Source organism: Falco rusticolus, chromosome W (assembly GCF_015220075.1).
Source record: "Falco rusticolus isolate bFalRus1 chromosome W, bFalRus1.pri, whole genome shotgun sequence".
Classification (NCBI taxonomy): domain Eukaryota; kingdom Metazoa; phylum Chordata; class Aves; order Falconiformes; family Falconidae; genus Falco; species Falco rusticolus.
In genome coordinates, this window is record NC_051209.1 from 6,425,438 (window position 1) to 6,442,540 (window position 17,103).

The following is a 17,103-nucleotide window of genomic DNA, read 5'->3' on the forward strand; positions in this document are numbered from 1 at the left end:
TTTAAGATTTGATTTTGTTGCTAAAGCAAAAAGAAAAAAATCCAAGATTTAAATTAGGGCTTAACATCTGCTACAGAGATTGACCATTTTCTGCCATACAGATTGACTATTTTTTCTAATTATCATCTCTGAGGATAAGGTATGGATTTTCATAAACACCATTTTTCCTTCTCCCCCCCCTTCAGGGACAAAAATTCTGCTTGACACACTGACCTAATCACACCAACTCAAGGAAAAAAGCATATTTTACACTTACTAGTACACTGGATTTCACAGCACACTGACTGAAACCTACAGATCCAAAGGAGGACAATAATGGCACAAACCATGGGATTCATGCAAATCTGAGCAGCTTTCTGCATAACTGACATAAAAACACCACCAATGGAATGGCACATGCTGCTAGCAGGTTCATTACAAACAATAAAATCAGTTATTTGCTTAAACAAAACCAAAACCACAACAGCATGATTAAAGTTATTGAGCCAGTTTGCCTAATTTGCTCTGAAAGGCTGCTGTTCAGGTGCACAACTGATTTATTGCTTCCGTAAGTGATGATCCCAAGCGCTTGCTCGTCTGTATTAATTGCCACTGCAGGCTCAGCCTATCAGCTCTCCAGTGGGTGCATACAGTTAGCGGGGAGTCACCTCCTCCTCGCTGGAGTGGCAACTGTAATATTTTCACAGTACCTAACTAATGGATCAAAAGACATTAGAAAAGGCTTCAAGGTAGGTGATGGAACAAAAGAATCCTGTGTTCACCGAGACCCTTAAGTTTATCTTGTGTTAAATTCTGTTTTCAGATGAAACGGTTTTGGGGTCTATACAAAAATCTGTAATGCTGGAAACTCCATTTAACAAAACACGTGAAATACCCGGTTGCACACCCCAAGTAATCTTGTGCTTTCTTGCTTTTTGTGTGCCTACATGTGTAAAAATGGATTGCAAAGCCATAGTGCATCTTGAAAGGTAAACCTCTAACATACGCAGACACAACTCCAATAGAAATTATGTTAAGATAAATACCTTGCTTAGGAAAGGCATCCCTACGCTGCAGTACTGAAACTTTTAGAAGATATTACCGAGTGGTGAAGCCTGACCTATCGGGCAGTAAATACTGCAAAAGAGCAAAAATCCAAAACTGAGGAAAACACCACCATGGGCAATATCTCAGCCACTTTGTAAGGCAATGGTCCTGTACCAGAACTAGAGACGTGACCTGCAATCCTCATCACAGGCTGATTATTCTCTCCCGCCCTCCTCCACTTCCAGCCCCATTCCCATCTGCCCAGCTCACTGCAGCGGGTTTGCCACCCTCCGGCTGGAGGGACATCCCTGGGAGAGAGCAGAAAAGGCCAAGGCAGACACACAGCCAATGCGAAACCTGCTTCCTTAATGGCAAATCCCCACTTCAAACACAGATGTGCTAAATTGACAATGTTATTGAAATTGTATTTATTTTGAAAAAAATATTTTCTTCATCCTAATCTAATGACTTAATTGTTTTGGCTGAGGGTTTCCAGAGCAGTGGCCGAACAGTCTAAAGGTAACTGCTCAAAGGTGTAACATTTCACAAACATGTCTCTGTAATGGAAAAGCGTCTTAACAATGCTGGGGAGAGAAACAATTTAATCTTACATCGCAGATTTTAAGTTTGTTATTGCTTGATGTAGATAGTGTTAGCTATGCTACATTACAAAATAGGGCTGCAATATTTTTGTTATTAGCACATGGACATGGTTGTGAGGATTTTGAAGGGATGTGTTGTATGAACCTTCCCATTCATTCCATATCGATGCACAAGGAGTTGTCACAACTGCAGGGAAACATGAAGCATATTCTTGCTGATGATAATCCCTTCGATGAATGGTTGAGAGGATTGGGGATAACAGGTTGGTTAAAGACGTTATTGATGGAAGGAATACGCTTTGTTATAATCATTATTGTAATGCTTTTCGTTTTTAGCTGTGCTTTTTCTTGTTTGAAGAAAGATTTAACATCTACTGTGAAACAGACATGGGTTGTCCAAAAAGAAAAAGGGGGATATGTAGAGGGATTTTTAAAGGACCGAGGACATATGTTACCATTGTCCGTGTTGGACAACCCAGGCCTGTTAGTTGAAGCTGCAGAGCAGCTATAAATTGTCCTGGGAACAAGCAGGGTGAGAAAGAAAACAAGCTGTGCACAAACAAGAAGCCAGGTGCAGAGCAAGTCCTGGGAACCGCGAAATCCACACACTCTCATCGGCACACTCTGATCAGGCGCCTGCAGCATGCTCACCGATCAGCCACACGGACGCCCGCGTGGCCAGAGACTTTTATCCAATCACCTGTGTGTAAAGTCAGGTGAGCGGTCGGTTTAAGTTATAAATATGACCTGTTTAATAAAGGGAGCACGGCATGTAGCCATATTGGTGTGATTGTCGTGACTTGGCCGACTCTCCACGGGGGACCCTCTTTGCATGGCTGCAGGCCACCCCATCCTAACAGGCTCAGCAGAAGGGAATGGTCTACAGTGTTGACCCTATTAGTACAGTAATCAAGCTGTGTTTGTCTATTATTGTTATAGTATTACGTTACCATGTAACTAAAAAGGCAGCACTTGCCCTATGCTTCGTTAAAACAAAAATACAAAATTTATCATCGTTATTGAACTCATTATCTGCATATTTTGTAGGAAGATGAGTTGGAGTGAAAAATGACTAGAAGGCATTAAAAAAAAAAAAAAAAAAAGAGAGAGAGAGAAGAGAATGACTTTTGCACCTTTTCTGACCACAAGTCTTTGCAGCTTGATACAGACCCCAGGAGTGAGACTACTCTCCAGTACATGCAAGCACAAACACAAGCAAAATGAATACACAAAGCATGCCCTCAATCATGCTGCGGCAGACAAGGCCTTCAAGACTTCTTGCGCTAAAGGGACAGAATACTGCCCTGTGAAACAATCAGCTCCTCCAAATAATTTTGAGGTTTGATGCACTGAACAGCGCACTTTGGAAGTAAGCGTGTACAGCTCACGTAACCAGGGCTTCAGACAGAAGGACAGTCCCCCTCTTTTATCATTACTACCAGTCCTCTCCTGTAATAGCTTTCAGCTGAGACAATACGCTGCTTTTCAATTATTTGTGTTTTTCACTTTTCCTCAAAGGCACTTGGGCATCAGGTGAAGATGGAACTAGTGCAGGAGGAGAAATTCACTGCTGTGGAATTATTTTATAGCTAACCAGACAGCGGATGGCTTTTCAAGCAATACTGGCAACGAGTCTGTAGTGCTTCGGAGGGATCTTACAGAGATGACAAAGGGGACTTTTGCCAGACTCCACATAAAAAACCCAAATTCCAGTCCACTCAGAAACCCAGCCAAAATAATTGTACAAACCAGGGCACTGTAGTTGCATTTGCTTCTAGTAGATTTTCTGCAATTAACATCAGATACTCAATGCATAGATATGTAACCATCTTTGATAAGATAATGTTTACTGTCCATACTAAGGGTAATTAAATCAACACTACAGTACCGATTTTAATATAGGACCAGACCACTACATTTTATACAGCACACTTTGAATTCCACTATTTTTCCATTAATCTGTCTTTGATTTTTACATCAGACATCGTGCATGCCTTCCCCTATGCATGCTCCTCATCACCAAGTATGTTTTTCTATAGCTTACTGATCCACATCTCAAAATGTACACGCATGAAGTGAGCACACTTGACAGTGCTTAGTTACAGGGGGAACAACTCTACTAAGAGCAAGACCTGCCACACACCGAAATGACGATTAGTCAACGGAGGAGGCAGGATGAGTGCTGACAGTATCCTTCCTCCTTCTCTACTAATGTATGGGATGTTTTCAGGAAAAAAAAAAAAAAAAAAGAATGAAATACATAAATGCAGTCCTAAATGCAAGTGTTTTGGTTTAACTGGGAGGAGAATAAAGGATGTCAGAATTGCAGCAGAAGAGCCAGCCACTATCAGAAAGCACCAGACTGGTTCTTGCCCATGGCCAGTGCCTCCCTCCCAGCAGCACCACTGCAAACCCCACACCCAGTCACCAGCTCCACCGCTCTGTCCCACTCACTCTATGAGCACTTTGCAACCTCTTTCTGTGGTGTGGCTTATTGTACGTTCAAAACTTCTCATCTTTTTTCCAGTGAAAGGATATTTTAAATTAACTGGTTTGTACTGAAATGTAAGTAACCCCCCTTCCTCCCCAATCCTCTGCCCTCAACACCAGCGAGGGAACCCAGTACTCAGGGTACTCACATGTATGCCTTGCCAAGGAATAATTTGATCCACCGCTAGTCAAACCAAATCCCTCGGGAATTTGACTGGAACTACGTGGCCGAGTGGGAAGTTTCGGAGGTTCAATTTCAGCTCCAAATTCTGCCCCAATCACCCCCAGCAGAACGATGGCCGTGGCTTGCTTACGCCTCTCTTCATAGGATGTGGATATTTTTTTCATTTGTGGGAGACCAGACAGACAACCTAAAATGAAAAATAAGAAATATGAGAAAAATCAAAAGCAGGGTTGTTCTTTACTACTCCAAACAACACTTGTTTCCCAGAGAAAATAAGAGGTTTCCATTTAACTTAAATCACATCTTCAGGACTGTTACTGCCCTTACCAGGGTTTTCGGCCAGCAGAAATGGTTCCATTTTACTTCTCAAAACTTACAATGCATGATAAAAGTCTAAAAACCACTTATTGCAAGGTCTGCCTTCAACAAGACCCACCTTTCGAAAACTGTCAAGATCTTATGGGGAAAAAAGAATCACCAGAAAACTGTCTGATTTCATAGTTTTATGTGTTGAGTTGATAAAAGATCTGTGGAATTCTGTGTTTCTCTTAGTTCTTGTGAAAGGTGATTTTTGTTTTGCTTCCTGTTCATCTTAAATTTGCATAACCAGTAATAATATTTTTAAAGACGACAGATTTTTAGGATAACTTATTTGGTTATAGAAAAGCACCTTTTTATTTTAGGATCCATTGTCACATTCAGATTCTCACTAAATTTTAGCATTACAATATATGCCAGTAAAGCAAACCAGTATTTTTGTACACTAGAATGTTACATACACTATTTTAACAAACATTCTTAAAAACAGTGGGAAAAAAACCTCACTGTATTATGAATTTCAAATAAAACTGAGATTTACATCATTAGTGTAATACAGCCCAGGGATTTTGGATTTCACTAAGCAGAAGAAGTTTTTGGGTTGGTTGGTTTGTTTTTCTTTGAGTAAATAAACAAAATTTTAGAAGAAATTGACTAGAATGAAAACATTGTATTCACTTACTCTGACAAGTGCAGTTCACTTTTACCTATAAGACTAATTCATAGCATACTAGGAAATGCCCTACCATAAATTCTACAAAAATAACGAAGTCTTAATCTTTCCTACAGCACTCTGCTGCTAAACCTTTGCGGAGAAGTTGGAAGGCACCACCCTAGCACTGAATGAGGCTTGTGGATTAACGAAGGGTGAATTAGCAAGTCACACTGTACGGCTCTCTCTGCTAATGACATTCACATGGCTCGATAGGAAACAAAACATCGCCTACAAGAAAACTAACCAAATCTTAGAACCTGTGTTTGAAGACTATCCTTTTTCAGGCAACCATGCTGCAGTTGTGACTGCGATGTGCCAAGCCTTTTGGGAGAGAAAAACAACAGAAAGCTTAACAATGGTAGGGGGGAGAGGAAAAAAAAAAAAGAAAGGAAAACATCAACAGGAACTGCCTTCGGAGGAAGGAGGATGAAAATGGGCTGTAACAGAAAAAGACAGAAATGTAAGTTTTAACTGCTTAGCATTCACTTATCCCGCTCCCGCCCTCTGCAGCCACCATTATCTCATTAACATTTGCATATGGAGCGCTGGCAGATTCCACCTTACTGCAGCCTCCCTGCCCCATGCCCAGGGAGCTCGGAGCTGACGGGTGGGCGGCAGCTACCGCTGGGGACCAGCACCCCCCATCTCCTGGGGTACCGCAGCGAAAGGCACCCCGTGAGTGACTGATGGCGGCTCCCTCCCTGCTCCCGGCAGCCGCCTCTAGCCCAGGTGCTCAGACAGAGCCTGGTGTGACATCTTAGATCAAGATGAATTGGCACAAACTCCTGATCCAAGATTGTTTTAAACCATTTAATTTAGTTTCTTCCCCTGCTTGGATGAGTACAGCTCCGGTTACAGATTTCTATTCTAATGCGCTGCAGCAGGCACAGGGAGCAGGCAGCAGAGCAGATGCTGGAGCAGGGGACTGCGGGATGCTGATCAATAGGCGAGGCGCTGACCCCAGCCACGCTGCCCATGCCAGCCACAGCTCCCAGGCGAGGAAGAAAGGAAGAGCGAACACATGTGCTGCTTCCAGTAGGAAATTAAACCACGGGGGCACTCAGTGTGCTGCACCCTCCCCCCACCTGCCTTTCATTTGATTATAGCAATACGAAGTTAACCCTTCATTAGATCCCCAAGGATGGATTTCAAGAGTATCCTTCAAATTACAGGCTCGCTTCCACAGAACTTCCATGTTGCAACTCTAAACAGCAAATAACGAACCAGCAGGCATCCACAAGCTCTGTCCCAACCCACACCTCTGCCATCCCTGGGACAGGCAGGCAGCACACGATGAACAGTTCGTCTGCAATTAATACCAGATCCAGAAGGAAAACTCCCAGGCTGGCAGCGGCACAGTGCTGCGTGCTGTGGCTAGTGGCTGAGCTAATTCCTACTGCTGACCCCAGCACCTAGATGTCAAGGAGATAACTCTTTGTTAACCTAACAACAAATTTCAACCAGAGCAGGGTGGGAAATATTCTTAGAGTGTTTCATTAGCAATCTGGCATATGACAGCTCTTACCCTGCTCACCGCTGCAGTGTAGGATTTCCTACCTTAAAAAAAACAAAACCTAAAAAACCCACCAAACGCCAAACCCCCAAATACAACAAAATCACAGCCCTCCCTCCTAGCAACATCCTTCCCCCAAAATCTCCAGATGAGAGGGGGAAAAAAGCCTTAAATATTCCTCCCCCCCCCCCAATTACTAGCAGAAAACACACAATTAATTGTAATTATTTCCTACAAATAAACTGACAGCCATTTGGGAGATTTTAAAATGAAATAATGTCTATAAAACTAGTCCTTCCTACAGTTTCATTTGTCTCATGAAAATTTGGTATTTTCTCATAGCGATGTGCCTCCATTTAATCATGCTAAAGGGTGACACAGAGATCCATTTTCTTGACAGGACGGTTGATCACCCTATCACAGTGAGAAAATTAATAACCTCAAATAGCTCTATATGGAAAACAGAAGCTACGCTGGTGAAAGGACAAAAATGTTCTACATTTTAGTTGCAAAAATAACACACTTCCAGATCCACACACCAAAAGAGAAACCTATCACATCCATGCATCTGCCCAGCTGGGTTTTCTTCAGACAAAATGACCATGTTAAACATTTCAAAATACTTCAGTTTTTGAGAATTAAACATCCACAACTGCTTAGAGGAGACAGCTTTACAGATAGCACAAAGCATATTTATGAAGTGTTTAAAATATAGGTAAAATATTTCAGAAGTTTTAATTGCTTTAAAGGCTGTGAGATATTGATTGCTTCATTTAAAAAGCAGTCAGAGAGTGCAGCCATGAGGTCAGGATAAATTTAACAGTTTGAAGCACTTTACTAAATAACTCAAAAGATCATGTTAATTGGCTTTGCACAGTTCTTGGGTAAAATTAATTTTATCCTATCTTACAATAAAAGGATTAAAAGACAAATTAAGTTCTCTAGGTTTAACTGGAATAAGAATCAATGGATTTGAATTAAGGCTGAAGGTGGTTTTATGAGAGATGGACTGCTACCAGATAGTGCCTAGCTGCTATTAGGCACATACTGATGGTGCTCCCACATCATACAGTGTTAAACCCTTGCAGAAGTAGGTGCCGGACCCATTTATTATTATGAAATGCATTGTGTGACCCTGTAGCGCTGCTGCAGCGGTTCCGAGTGCAGAAGGGTGGCCTCTGGCAGCCCCAGTCCACCAAAACCGTGCCCAGCCCTACCCCATCAGATGGCCACTGTCACGGAGGACCACACAGCCACAGCACAGGAGCGACAACCCAACACAAGTAACGATGGGGTTGTAATTATGTCCGCTAATTTAGATGTAAAGGTCACTGCTGAGATTTGGTCACAATATTTAATGTGCATAAAATTCTTTAAAGTGAAAAAATATAGAGAAGATGCTGCAATAGATCTATTTCCATTGCTGTGTGCTCCAACAGCCGAGAGAAACCTCATCTGAGCTCCAACACAGCAGATACACAGCAGCAGGTACACTGCCACAGCAAGGGTCCGCAGGCTTTTGACAGCAGTAAGACTATTAAAATACATATTTTGAAAATATATAATGATTTGCAATTAATAAAATAATTTCCTCAAGACCACAAACATACTTTGAATCAAATGTGGTTGAGAACTCAGACCTAGCATGCCAGCCTGATATTTTAAGAGTACAAAGAAAAGCGACAACCAAAGCTCTCTTGATTTTTGTCACAGGTCAGTTCCCCAGCACTGAATGCCCACAGTCAGAATTCCCTAACTACAGCTGAAAGCTTGCAAACCAAACTCCATGAAAAGCATCACCACTTATCCCTCCTGTCTGCTGCATCCCTCTTGCTGCATTTCTTACAAGTTTTCCGTTTATTTATGAAGGGGAGGTTTGTAACTGGGCAGGCTTAGGATAAGGATTTCTGTCCATCCTTCCTTTTCTCTCTCTGTTTCAGGTCTGAAAAAATGTAGTTAGCTAAATTCAGAGAATCCTCCCAGTCCTCCCAGAAGATGCCAGGGAGGAAGCACACACCAAAATGCAGCAGATGCAGAACTTACTGCAACCACCGCCGGAACCGTTCACGTTTGCAACTGTAATCGTTTCTCAGTGCTACACGGGATATTAGAAAAGAACACGCAAGAGCTATGAGGGAGGGAACGCAATTCTGCTTACATTCATCTTGGCTGTCAATAATTTAAAGTATTTCTTTTTGTCAATTGTACTATTTTCTTACAGTAAATAAATTTACATAACACACTGCTTGCGACTTAAAATAGAAATAGCAAAAAACTTTAAGAAAACAATATACTAAGTGTGCCTATGGGAGATACTTAACCTTTCCTTTAATTGTTCAGGATTATTAAACCAGTCAAAGCCATGATATGGGCTTGCTTACATTTTTAGTTTTTAAGATTATACACAGCAGAATAATTACAGTAATTTCAGCACCTCCTGAAAGCTTATAAAGCCAGAGCATTCACAATAAATCAGAACTGAAAAATATTATGAAGAAATAACAATAACAGAAAGTGACCAATTAGGAAAATACAGAAAGACAGGAAACAATCTGTTTGATCTAACCTTACGAAAACTGTGGTTACTCATTACTAACCTCACATTAGTAAAAGTATTTTGATTGCTTGGAAGCACAGCCATTCCTATAGACAATGCTCCCTCCGCTGGCACAGCTGAGAGGGGTCCTCCATGTGCCCAGCAGCGGTGAGGGATGAGGGATTCTCTGGGTTGGGACTGATGCCGAACGGGGGGCTGACCCATCCCACATGGTGGGGCTCCTGAATACAGATCCTACTCAACGATATAAAGAAACTCTGTACCGTCTCTTCTCATCTCTATAGGTTGGAATAACCACCTTCCCATCACAGCAACAGCAGCGGCAGCAACAAAAAAACCCCAAATAATAAAAACCAAACTACCAAACCCTAATCCCCCAAAAAGAGAGTATGGATTTTGGATGTGGGTCTTTTGCATACAAGTGGTCTTTGTGGAATACACATCTGGTAATCCACGTTACATTTTCTTAAGTGTTATTTGTTCCTACTGTAAGAGTGTCAGTGCAATACACAAGATAAAATTTGGTCCAATAGATGGAAAAAATAAATCTGTGTCTAAGGCTACCTTTTCTTTGACGACTCCTTACTGTGCACAGCCTTCTGCTCCAGGCTTTCTCTTCAGAAAGCCTTCTCTTCAGAGTAACTTCTATTTTTAGTCTTTTATTCATTGATAGTGAAAAATTACCTGCAAATACAGAAAAATGACACACTCCTGAAGCTATGATGCTTGCCTCCTATAAACCAGAGCAATTCCCGTGTCTTCAATATATTTATGAGATTTACATGAGTGCAGACAGAAAGCTCGCGTATTTTGTGAAATTAATTTTTTTTCCTCCCACATAAAAAAAAAATTATCTTCCAACTTGATTGCCACCATGACAGTCCGTATGTGGCAATTGAGCACAACACAGAAATCTGGCAATACGGTGGCAAGTTAAAAGAGATTATCTGTGATTGCCAATTCTGAGCATCTAATATTTATCTTCTATCATTATTAAGCATTTTTTATCAATTTGATTTTTGCTGTTTTCACAGTACTTCACATTGGGCAGTTCCAGGAAGCACATAAGAGACAGAAAATCAAACACAGATTTCAAACACTAGCTTGCTCATAAACACATAACACATTTTGTAATCAATCTTTTTACTATTCCTATAATTGAGACCAGAACTATGAAAGACTAAACCCAAATTATGCTGGAGCATTACCTATATATAGTTCAAATGCATACTGTGTGAATTAAATTTGCTCAAGAGAAGTAGTACAGGCATTTTAGTGTTACAGTTAGTATTTTTAAATTAAATATTTTGCTTTGTTTTATAAAGACATCTGCTTTCAAACTATCAGACAGGGAAGAGAGCCACACAAGAAGAAACCAAAACGTTTTATGACAATTTCCTGCACATTTTTATTGTTCTTACTGACAAGGTACATGCATTTTAATATATATATGTGTATGTTTAGATAACGAAAGAAGATTTGATAACACCACTTGAAAATAAATTTAGGTAAGGATGTGCAAAAGAATTGCTCTGGAATCAAAAAATCTGGGGTTTGGATGTTGGGTTTTTTTGTTTATTTTGGTTTGCATTTTCTTCCTCCCCATCAGCACGCTGAGCTGATTTATTTGATAATGCCTGCCTTGTTGTTTTCTTTTCATGTCAGCAGCGAAGTATTTGAAATAATGGAGCATTGTTACTACTGTAAAAACTGGAAGTGTTTAAAGCTTATTTTTTCTAATATTTCATAGGACATCTTACAGCAGACAAGTTTAATTGTTAAATATCAGTAAGTCACATAGCTTTGTATTATTAAAGGCAGGACTTTTTCTGGTTTACTTCTTGAGAGTATCTTCCCTGTGTGATGCCAGTAATATGGTTTCATGCAGGAAGGAGGCTGCAGCAACTTTGAAAGACAGAATTATAAAACCTCCCATGGGGAATGATAATTACTATTAGGTGAGTATTGAGCATTGTTTTTAGAAAAGACTGTTTCAGCCACAAAGAGATTTACAAAAACTGAGGGGAAAAAAGTTGTGGGTTGGTTTGTTTGGGTTTTTTAACAAGTCTTTCATTTAAGCCCCTATCTCAAATCAAAGGGTCTGACTCCATCAAGAGCCTCAGGTCAAACACCCGGGGAGGTCAGAGCCCACGCAAATCCCCACTGTTTATCCACCCGGTACACAGAAACACGCACTCCTGGAAAACGGCAATGTATTTGTGACTTAAAAATGGTAGTTTTCAGGCTAACAAAACCTGTCAGCAATCTGTTAGCCTCCAATCAAAACCTTACACAGTAGCCACTGGCAGCCTTAAGGGTTAAGACACTGATTTTCTTCTGCATAGGTGGTGCTATTTTAAGCCAAGAGTATGTTAAAATCCACACCAATGAAATCAATACAGCACTGCTCTACTCAAGGTGAGACCAGATAAACCTGTCAGAAGCTCTGAGAAATAGGCTTTGCACTACACTCGAGTGCTAAGTGCCTTTCAGCCCAGAGATCTGTCATTAAATCATTAGCCATCATTTATTCTTCCTAAAAAGCTCAACACCTGAACTTGTTTGGTGCTCATGAGCCCATTGGGACAGCGGCACCGCTCTTTGGCAACATGCCGTCTTGCCCAGCACACCGACACAAATGCTGCGCTCGCACTCCTCCCAGCCTGCCCACGTGCCAAGCACACCCAAAAAAAAAAACCCAACTTACAAATGGTGGGTTTGTGTTTACCCACACACTCAGGATTCACCAAAACCGTTCTGTACCTTGGAAAAGGTGACCAGCATTGCTTGCACCCCAGGCTCCTTCACACATTCAGGTTAAAAGCTAGTCATAGATGACGTGTATTAATCACTTTCATTCAGGTATAAATTATTCTCTGGCCTCACTGCAACTTTTGTTGAAGTCTGAAACATTGACTTCGGTGCCAATTATTAGTTTATAACAAGGCTACCGGTGTCATCTATGTAACAGCAGATACTGAGGGCTGCTGTTGGCAGTCACTCCCCGTCTGGAACCTACTAATAAAAACCCAAGAGACTAATTGTTACTGAATACCTGAAGCAAGAAAAACAATAGTAATTTTCATTTTTGGAATATACAGGCATAAAGGTTAACCTGCTTTCTCTCAGCAATAAACATTCCTTTTTCCACCTATGCTTTATGAACTCTGTGCTGAAAACATCTGTTCACTTTCAAAAAGCAAACAAATCAGCTGTTCTCTTTGGCACACAGGTGTTTTCACCAACAAGCTCAACTAAGCAAACATCTTAAACTAATTTAATTCTGTTCTAAGCCATAATAGACTGAAGTATTTAACAATGTGAGAATAAATTTTACCACAGTGACATCTGATTGTTTCATACCCTATCCAATGTCTGGTCATACCCACAGATGTCTGCTATCTAGGTATGAATTGTCCCCAACCTTGCTGTTTCAATTTTTAAATGCAGTTTTATGCTGCAGTCTCCAAAAATCTGAATTTCTCTTCATTGCTGTCTACATAAGTCATAAATAAAAGTATTTTAAACATTCATCATACCTTTTCAAATTTTTTATTAATCATCACTTTATTTCACCTCTAATAAGGGAAGGTTTGATGCATTAATTCAGTGCTTTAAAAACAGCAAGACACACTGAATAAACTGTGCCTGATATTTCCCCATCTGAACAGCAGAGAAAGGTGTGAAAGGGCACACTCACATGCCGGCATGAAAAAAAGGCAGTTTAATTGCCTCTGAATAGCTATTATATGCTGCAATTGGCCTACTGAATCTTAGATGATCTATGTATTTATCAAAGCGCAAAGACTGGTAAAAGAATGAAGTATATGAACTTTAATCATCTTTCTTGCGTAAGTAGGTAAAATTAAAGTTTGGGCATATGAGAAGTGCTATTGAAATTATAATCTTTTAACACAGTTCAATACATTTACATTATATTTTACTTTTGAATAGTTACAGCTGTCCAAACTAAGCTGAAATGTGAAAACAAGTGATTTCCAATGCAATGAGGCACTGTTTGGCTTTTTTTATTTTTGGGGTTTTTTTTAAACTTCCATCAGGTTTTCCATATACTAAGTAGATAACTTATGTTTTGAACCTGCTAGCTTGAAAACCTAACTATCCAGAAGAAGGTATACAAAAACGCTATAAAATGTTATAAAACCAGCTGCTATTAAAACACATTACAAAGAACTGCTACAAGTTTCATACCAGACCTCTGTCTTAATAAAAAATACTTTTGTTCAGAACAAAATGACATCAGACACCACCCACAGGAACAGGTCTTCAGAATTTAAAAAGTTGTTTTTATCAATCTAGCTAAAAACCCCACAAGATAGACTAAGGAAGTATCATTTTTTAAAAATGTATCAATTGAACTAATTATTTCTAAAAATAACATCCCCTAACTTTGCTGTGACTAACTGTATGTTTAAAAGACACAGTTAACCATGGAAAGAGTCCAGATAGTTTCTTAAGACAATGCATACATACATATATGTGCATACACATATAGTCTAGAAATATTACAAGGGATTGGACAATTCCTCTTTTTGTAACCAACTACAAGAAAATGCTTTCAAACATGAATAGTCCAACCAGCTGCAATTCTTCACCTGTTAAATGATGCAAGATTTTGACTCTATTCTCCTTTCCTTTAAATCCCACTCATGGAGCAAGACATCCTGGGGGGGACTCACATCATGTGTTTTAGGTACCTGAAGGACAACCCAGGACCCTCGTTTCCTGGAGTTACTGGAAAGAGGTAAGGAAGGCAATTCAGAACTGAAGTCAGGAGCCTAAAGGTGCACACTGGTACCCGCTGTTCATCATTCTAAATGCCAGCCTAGTACCCTGTACAGCTTTTGGTTTTCATTGCTCCCATCACTCTGGGGAAAGATTCACAATCTGAAATTGTGATAACAGCTCCCTTATCCACTCAACATTGACCTCAGTCAAAACCCTCCATGTTTTATGCTCTTCCTATCATCAGGTCCTGCAAAACTGTTGTAAAGCATAGTTTGCATATAGAAACTGAAGAATTATGCATAGTGAAGAAACACCTTCAAAAATAACCATTGAGAAGTACTGAAAAAGTTTACCAATGATGGAGAAAAAGTAACCAAGGCTAAGCGTGTGAAAAGTTTACTCTTCCAGCACTGGAAGAGGCCGCATGTAAGAAAACAATGTGGTTGTGACTACACCTCTTATTTCACGTCTGCATTTAACTAAGCTGTCACGTATCATGAGGGAAGCCCAGCTGGAGCTCAGGAGAGAGAGGCCACTGCTACAGCGACTGCCCTGGCTCCAGGGGGCTGGCTGCAGAGAGCACAGGAGGCGAAGCCCAGGACAGTCCCACAGACACCAGCCGACCTGCCTGCCTCACACTGCTGTGACCACCTCCTGCTCCTCTGAGCTGCGCAGCTCATTCCATGGCGCGAAAAGAGATGGGCCAGGAGGATTTTCCCAAGAGAGAAGCAGAGTTTCCACAGAGCACTTCAATTCATGCAAGAAAGATGAATGCTGAAGGCAAATGAGATACAACTGCTACTCACTACGTCCAAGTGACCACACAAGACCTTCCTTGGGCAGGAAGGTGAAGGCTGGGGGTTTTATGGTGAGTATTTACAATCCCATCCTGGCATATCATGCTACCTGGTACAGACCACAGTCCTGCTATCACAAACAATTACCAGGTCAATTTCTGCTGAGCAGGTCATTGTGCTACTGAGTGTCTGTAGCTGGGTCTGGGATTTCAACACAAAAAAGAGGATGTTTCTCCAAGTCCAACACAAACTTACTTCGTGCTGAGACAACACCTGATATTTTTGAGAAGGAAAATAGGTCACAGGCAGTGATAAGGCATTAAAGTCACAAGAGCAGCACACAGAGCAAACGTGTTTTAAACTGATGAAATGGGGACCTCTGAAAGGAATACCCCCCAAAAAAACCATAGTCTGCGTATTGTCAGGGTTACAGAAAGTGTTCAGGCGACATGAAAAGCTTACGCACCTGGGGTGAGAAGACCCCTGGATCCATGCAGACCTTGTCTCTTCCTTCACAAATCAAACTGCTGGTGCCTTCGGGTCTAACTCCGAGACCCACACAAGTAAACTCTGCCCATGCTTGGTTCTTTTAATAAGCTGTACATAATTATAAATTACATTGTGGCTTGACATTTTAAACCTTATTTAACATTTATGTCATTTTTTTACCAGCAAGTTAAAAAAAAAAAAAAAAAAAAAAAAAGCAGCACAGAGGATTCAGGTCTTCATTTTACATCACTACTTCCTTGCCTCAGGAACTGCTATAACCTCAGGGCAACAGCAGACCTAATAAACACAGCAATTTCCAAATTGTTGTTACTGCTGTTGATGCAGTATTTTGCAATGAACTTACTGGACTACAGATGGAAAACAGCTCACTTGTTCCATAAAATTGTAGACAGTGATCTCAAACTACAGATGTCTAGTAAACATAAACAGCAAAAACCTTCCCAAATTCCAGAAGTTGCTTCCAAGACTAAAGGAAATGTTAAAGCAGTTGTATGTCATATTTAACAATATATTGGTTGTCAAGTAAATGATTCATGTCATAGTAACAACTGGCACAAGCTGCTGGGAAAGTAATCTCTGCGTGGAAATTCTTAGACTCCAGTAGTTCTTACAGCAACATTTGTAAGAACAGTCTTCCAGATAGAAATGATTAATTTACACAAGTAAATACTGCTAAAAGCCATACATACTACACATGTTAACAGCGGAACACCTTCTTAAAGCATTTGGTCCATGATTAAAGCTAACATCCCAAGACACCTACACCTTGCCAGCACAGTTATATTTAGGGCGTACAATTAAGCTTAAACTTACTGAGGTGGATTAAGGGAAATCAGAGGGGTGTTTGCAGCTGTCACCGCACACCTTTCTGAAACACCAGACATTAGAAGGAGCCATACCAATGCTGTCACACGTCCCAAAGGCAGCCCGGGAGCAGCACTACAGGTAATAGCTGTGTCTTACCAAAGGCCTCAGAGCTGCTGCACTCCTTGCTAGGGCTGTGCCACACGTTGCGAGGGACTTCCCTGCCTGCTGCCTTGTCAGGGTACCATGTGGGCAGCGAAACTCCTCTGGCGGAGGCAAACAGAGACCTGCTGTGCCTCTGAAGGAATTCTTCAAGTGCAAGAAACATGAGAATACAGACTTTTTTTCAAGGCAAAACAACTGCTGTAAAGAAGCTAGCTAACTGAACTGCAGCAAAGCTGGTGGCCTTGCCATGTCCCAAACACACTGCCCAGCAATGACAGAAAACAGGACCTGTTTATACACTTCTGTGCCTCCACCAGCAAACACCATGAAGAGATTTAAGCATATTCCTGCCACATGCTTTAACATTGTTACACTATTATTGGAACCAAAAAAAGAAAACCCAGAAAACATGAGCCTTTTGAAGCTTTGGTTGCAGTGCTAACCAAAAATGAGATGTAACAGAATAAGAAAAAAAACAAAAAATGAGGACTCAAGAATACTAGAAAACCACATTTTAATATGCCGCTTTTATAACCTATGCCTCTTTAAAACCCCACTTCTATACCAGAAGAAATTATTCTAAATCATTTTCTTTTGACTGTAATCTTTCAAAAGTCTTTGATTGAGTTAAAGAAAATATCACACTGAAGTGTTTCTGCTGCGTGGCACAGAA

At 40.7% G+C, this 17,103-nt stretch overlaps 1 protein-coding gene across 1 annotated transcript in view; it reads right to left on the reverse strand.

Annotated features, from left to right (window-relative positions):
- LOC119140921 (WD repeat-containing protein 7-like) overlaps positions 1–17,103 on the reverse strand; it is a gene marked incomplete at its 5' end in the record, with an annotated part of 114,197 nt that overhangs the window by 64,344 nt on the left and 32,750 nt on the right. Inside the window, one exon of the mRNA XM_037372582.1 lies at positions 4,268–4,489. Within this exon, the coding sequence (XP_037228479.1) occupies positions 4,268–4,489 (222 nt within the window). The remainder of the gene's footprint in view (positions 1–4,267; positions 4,490–17,103) is intronic.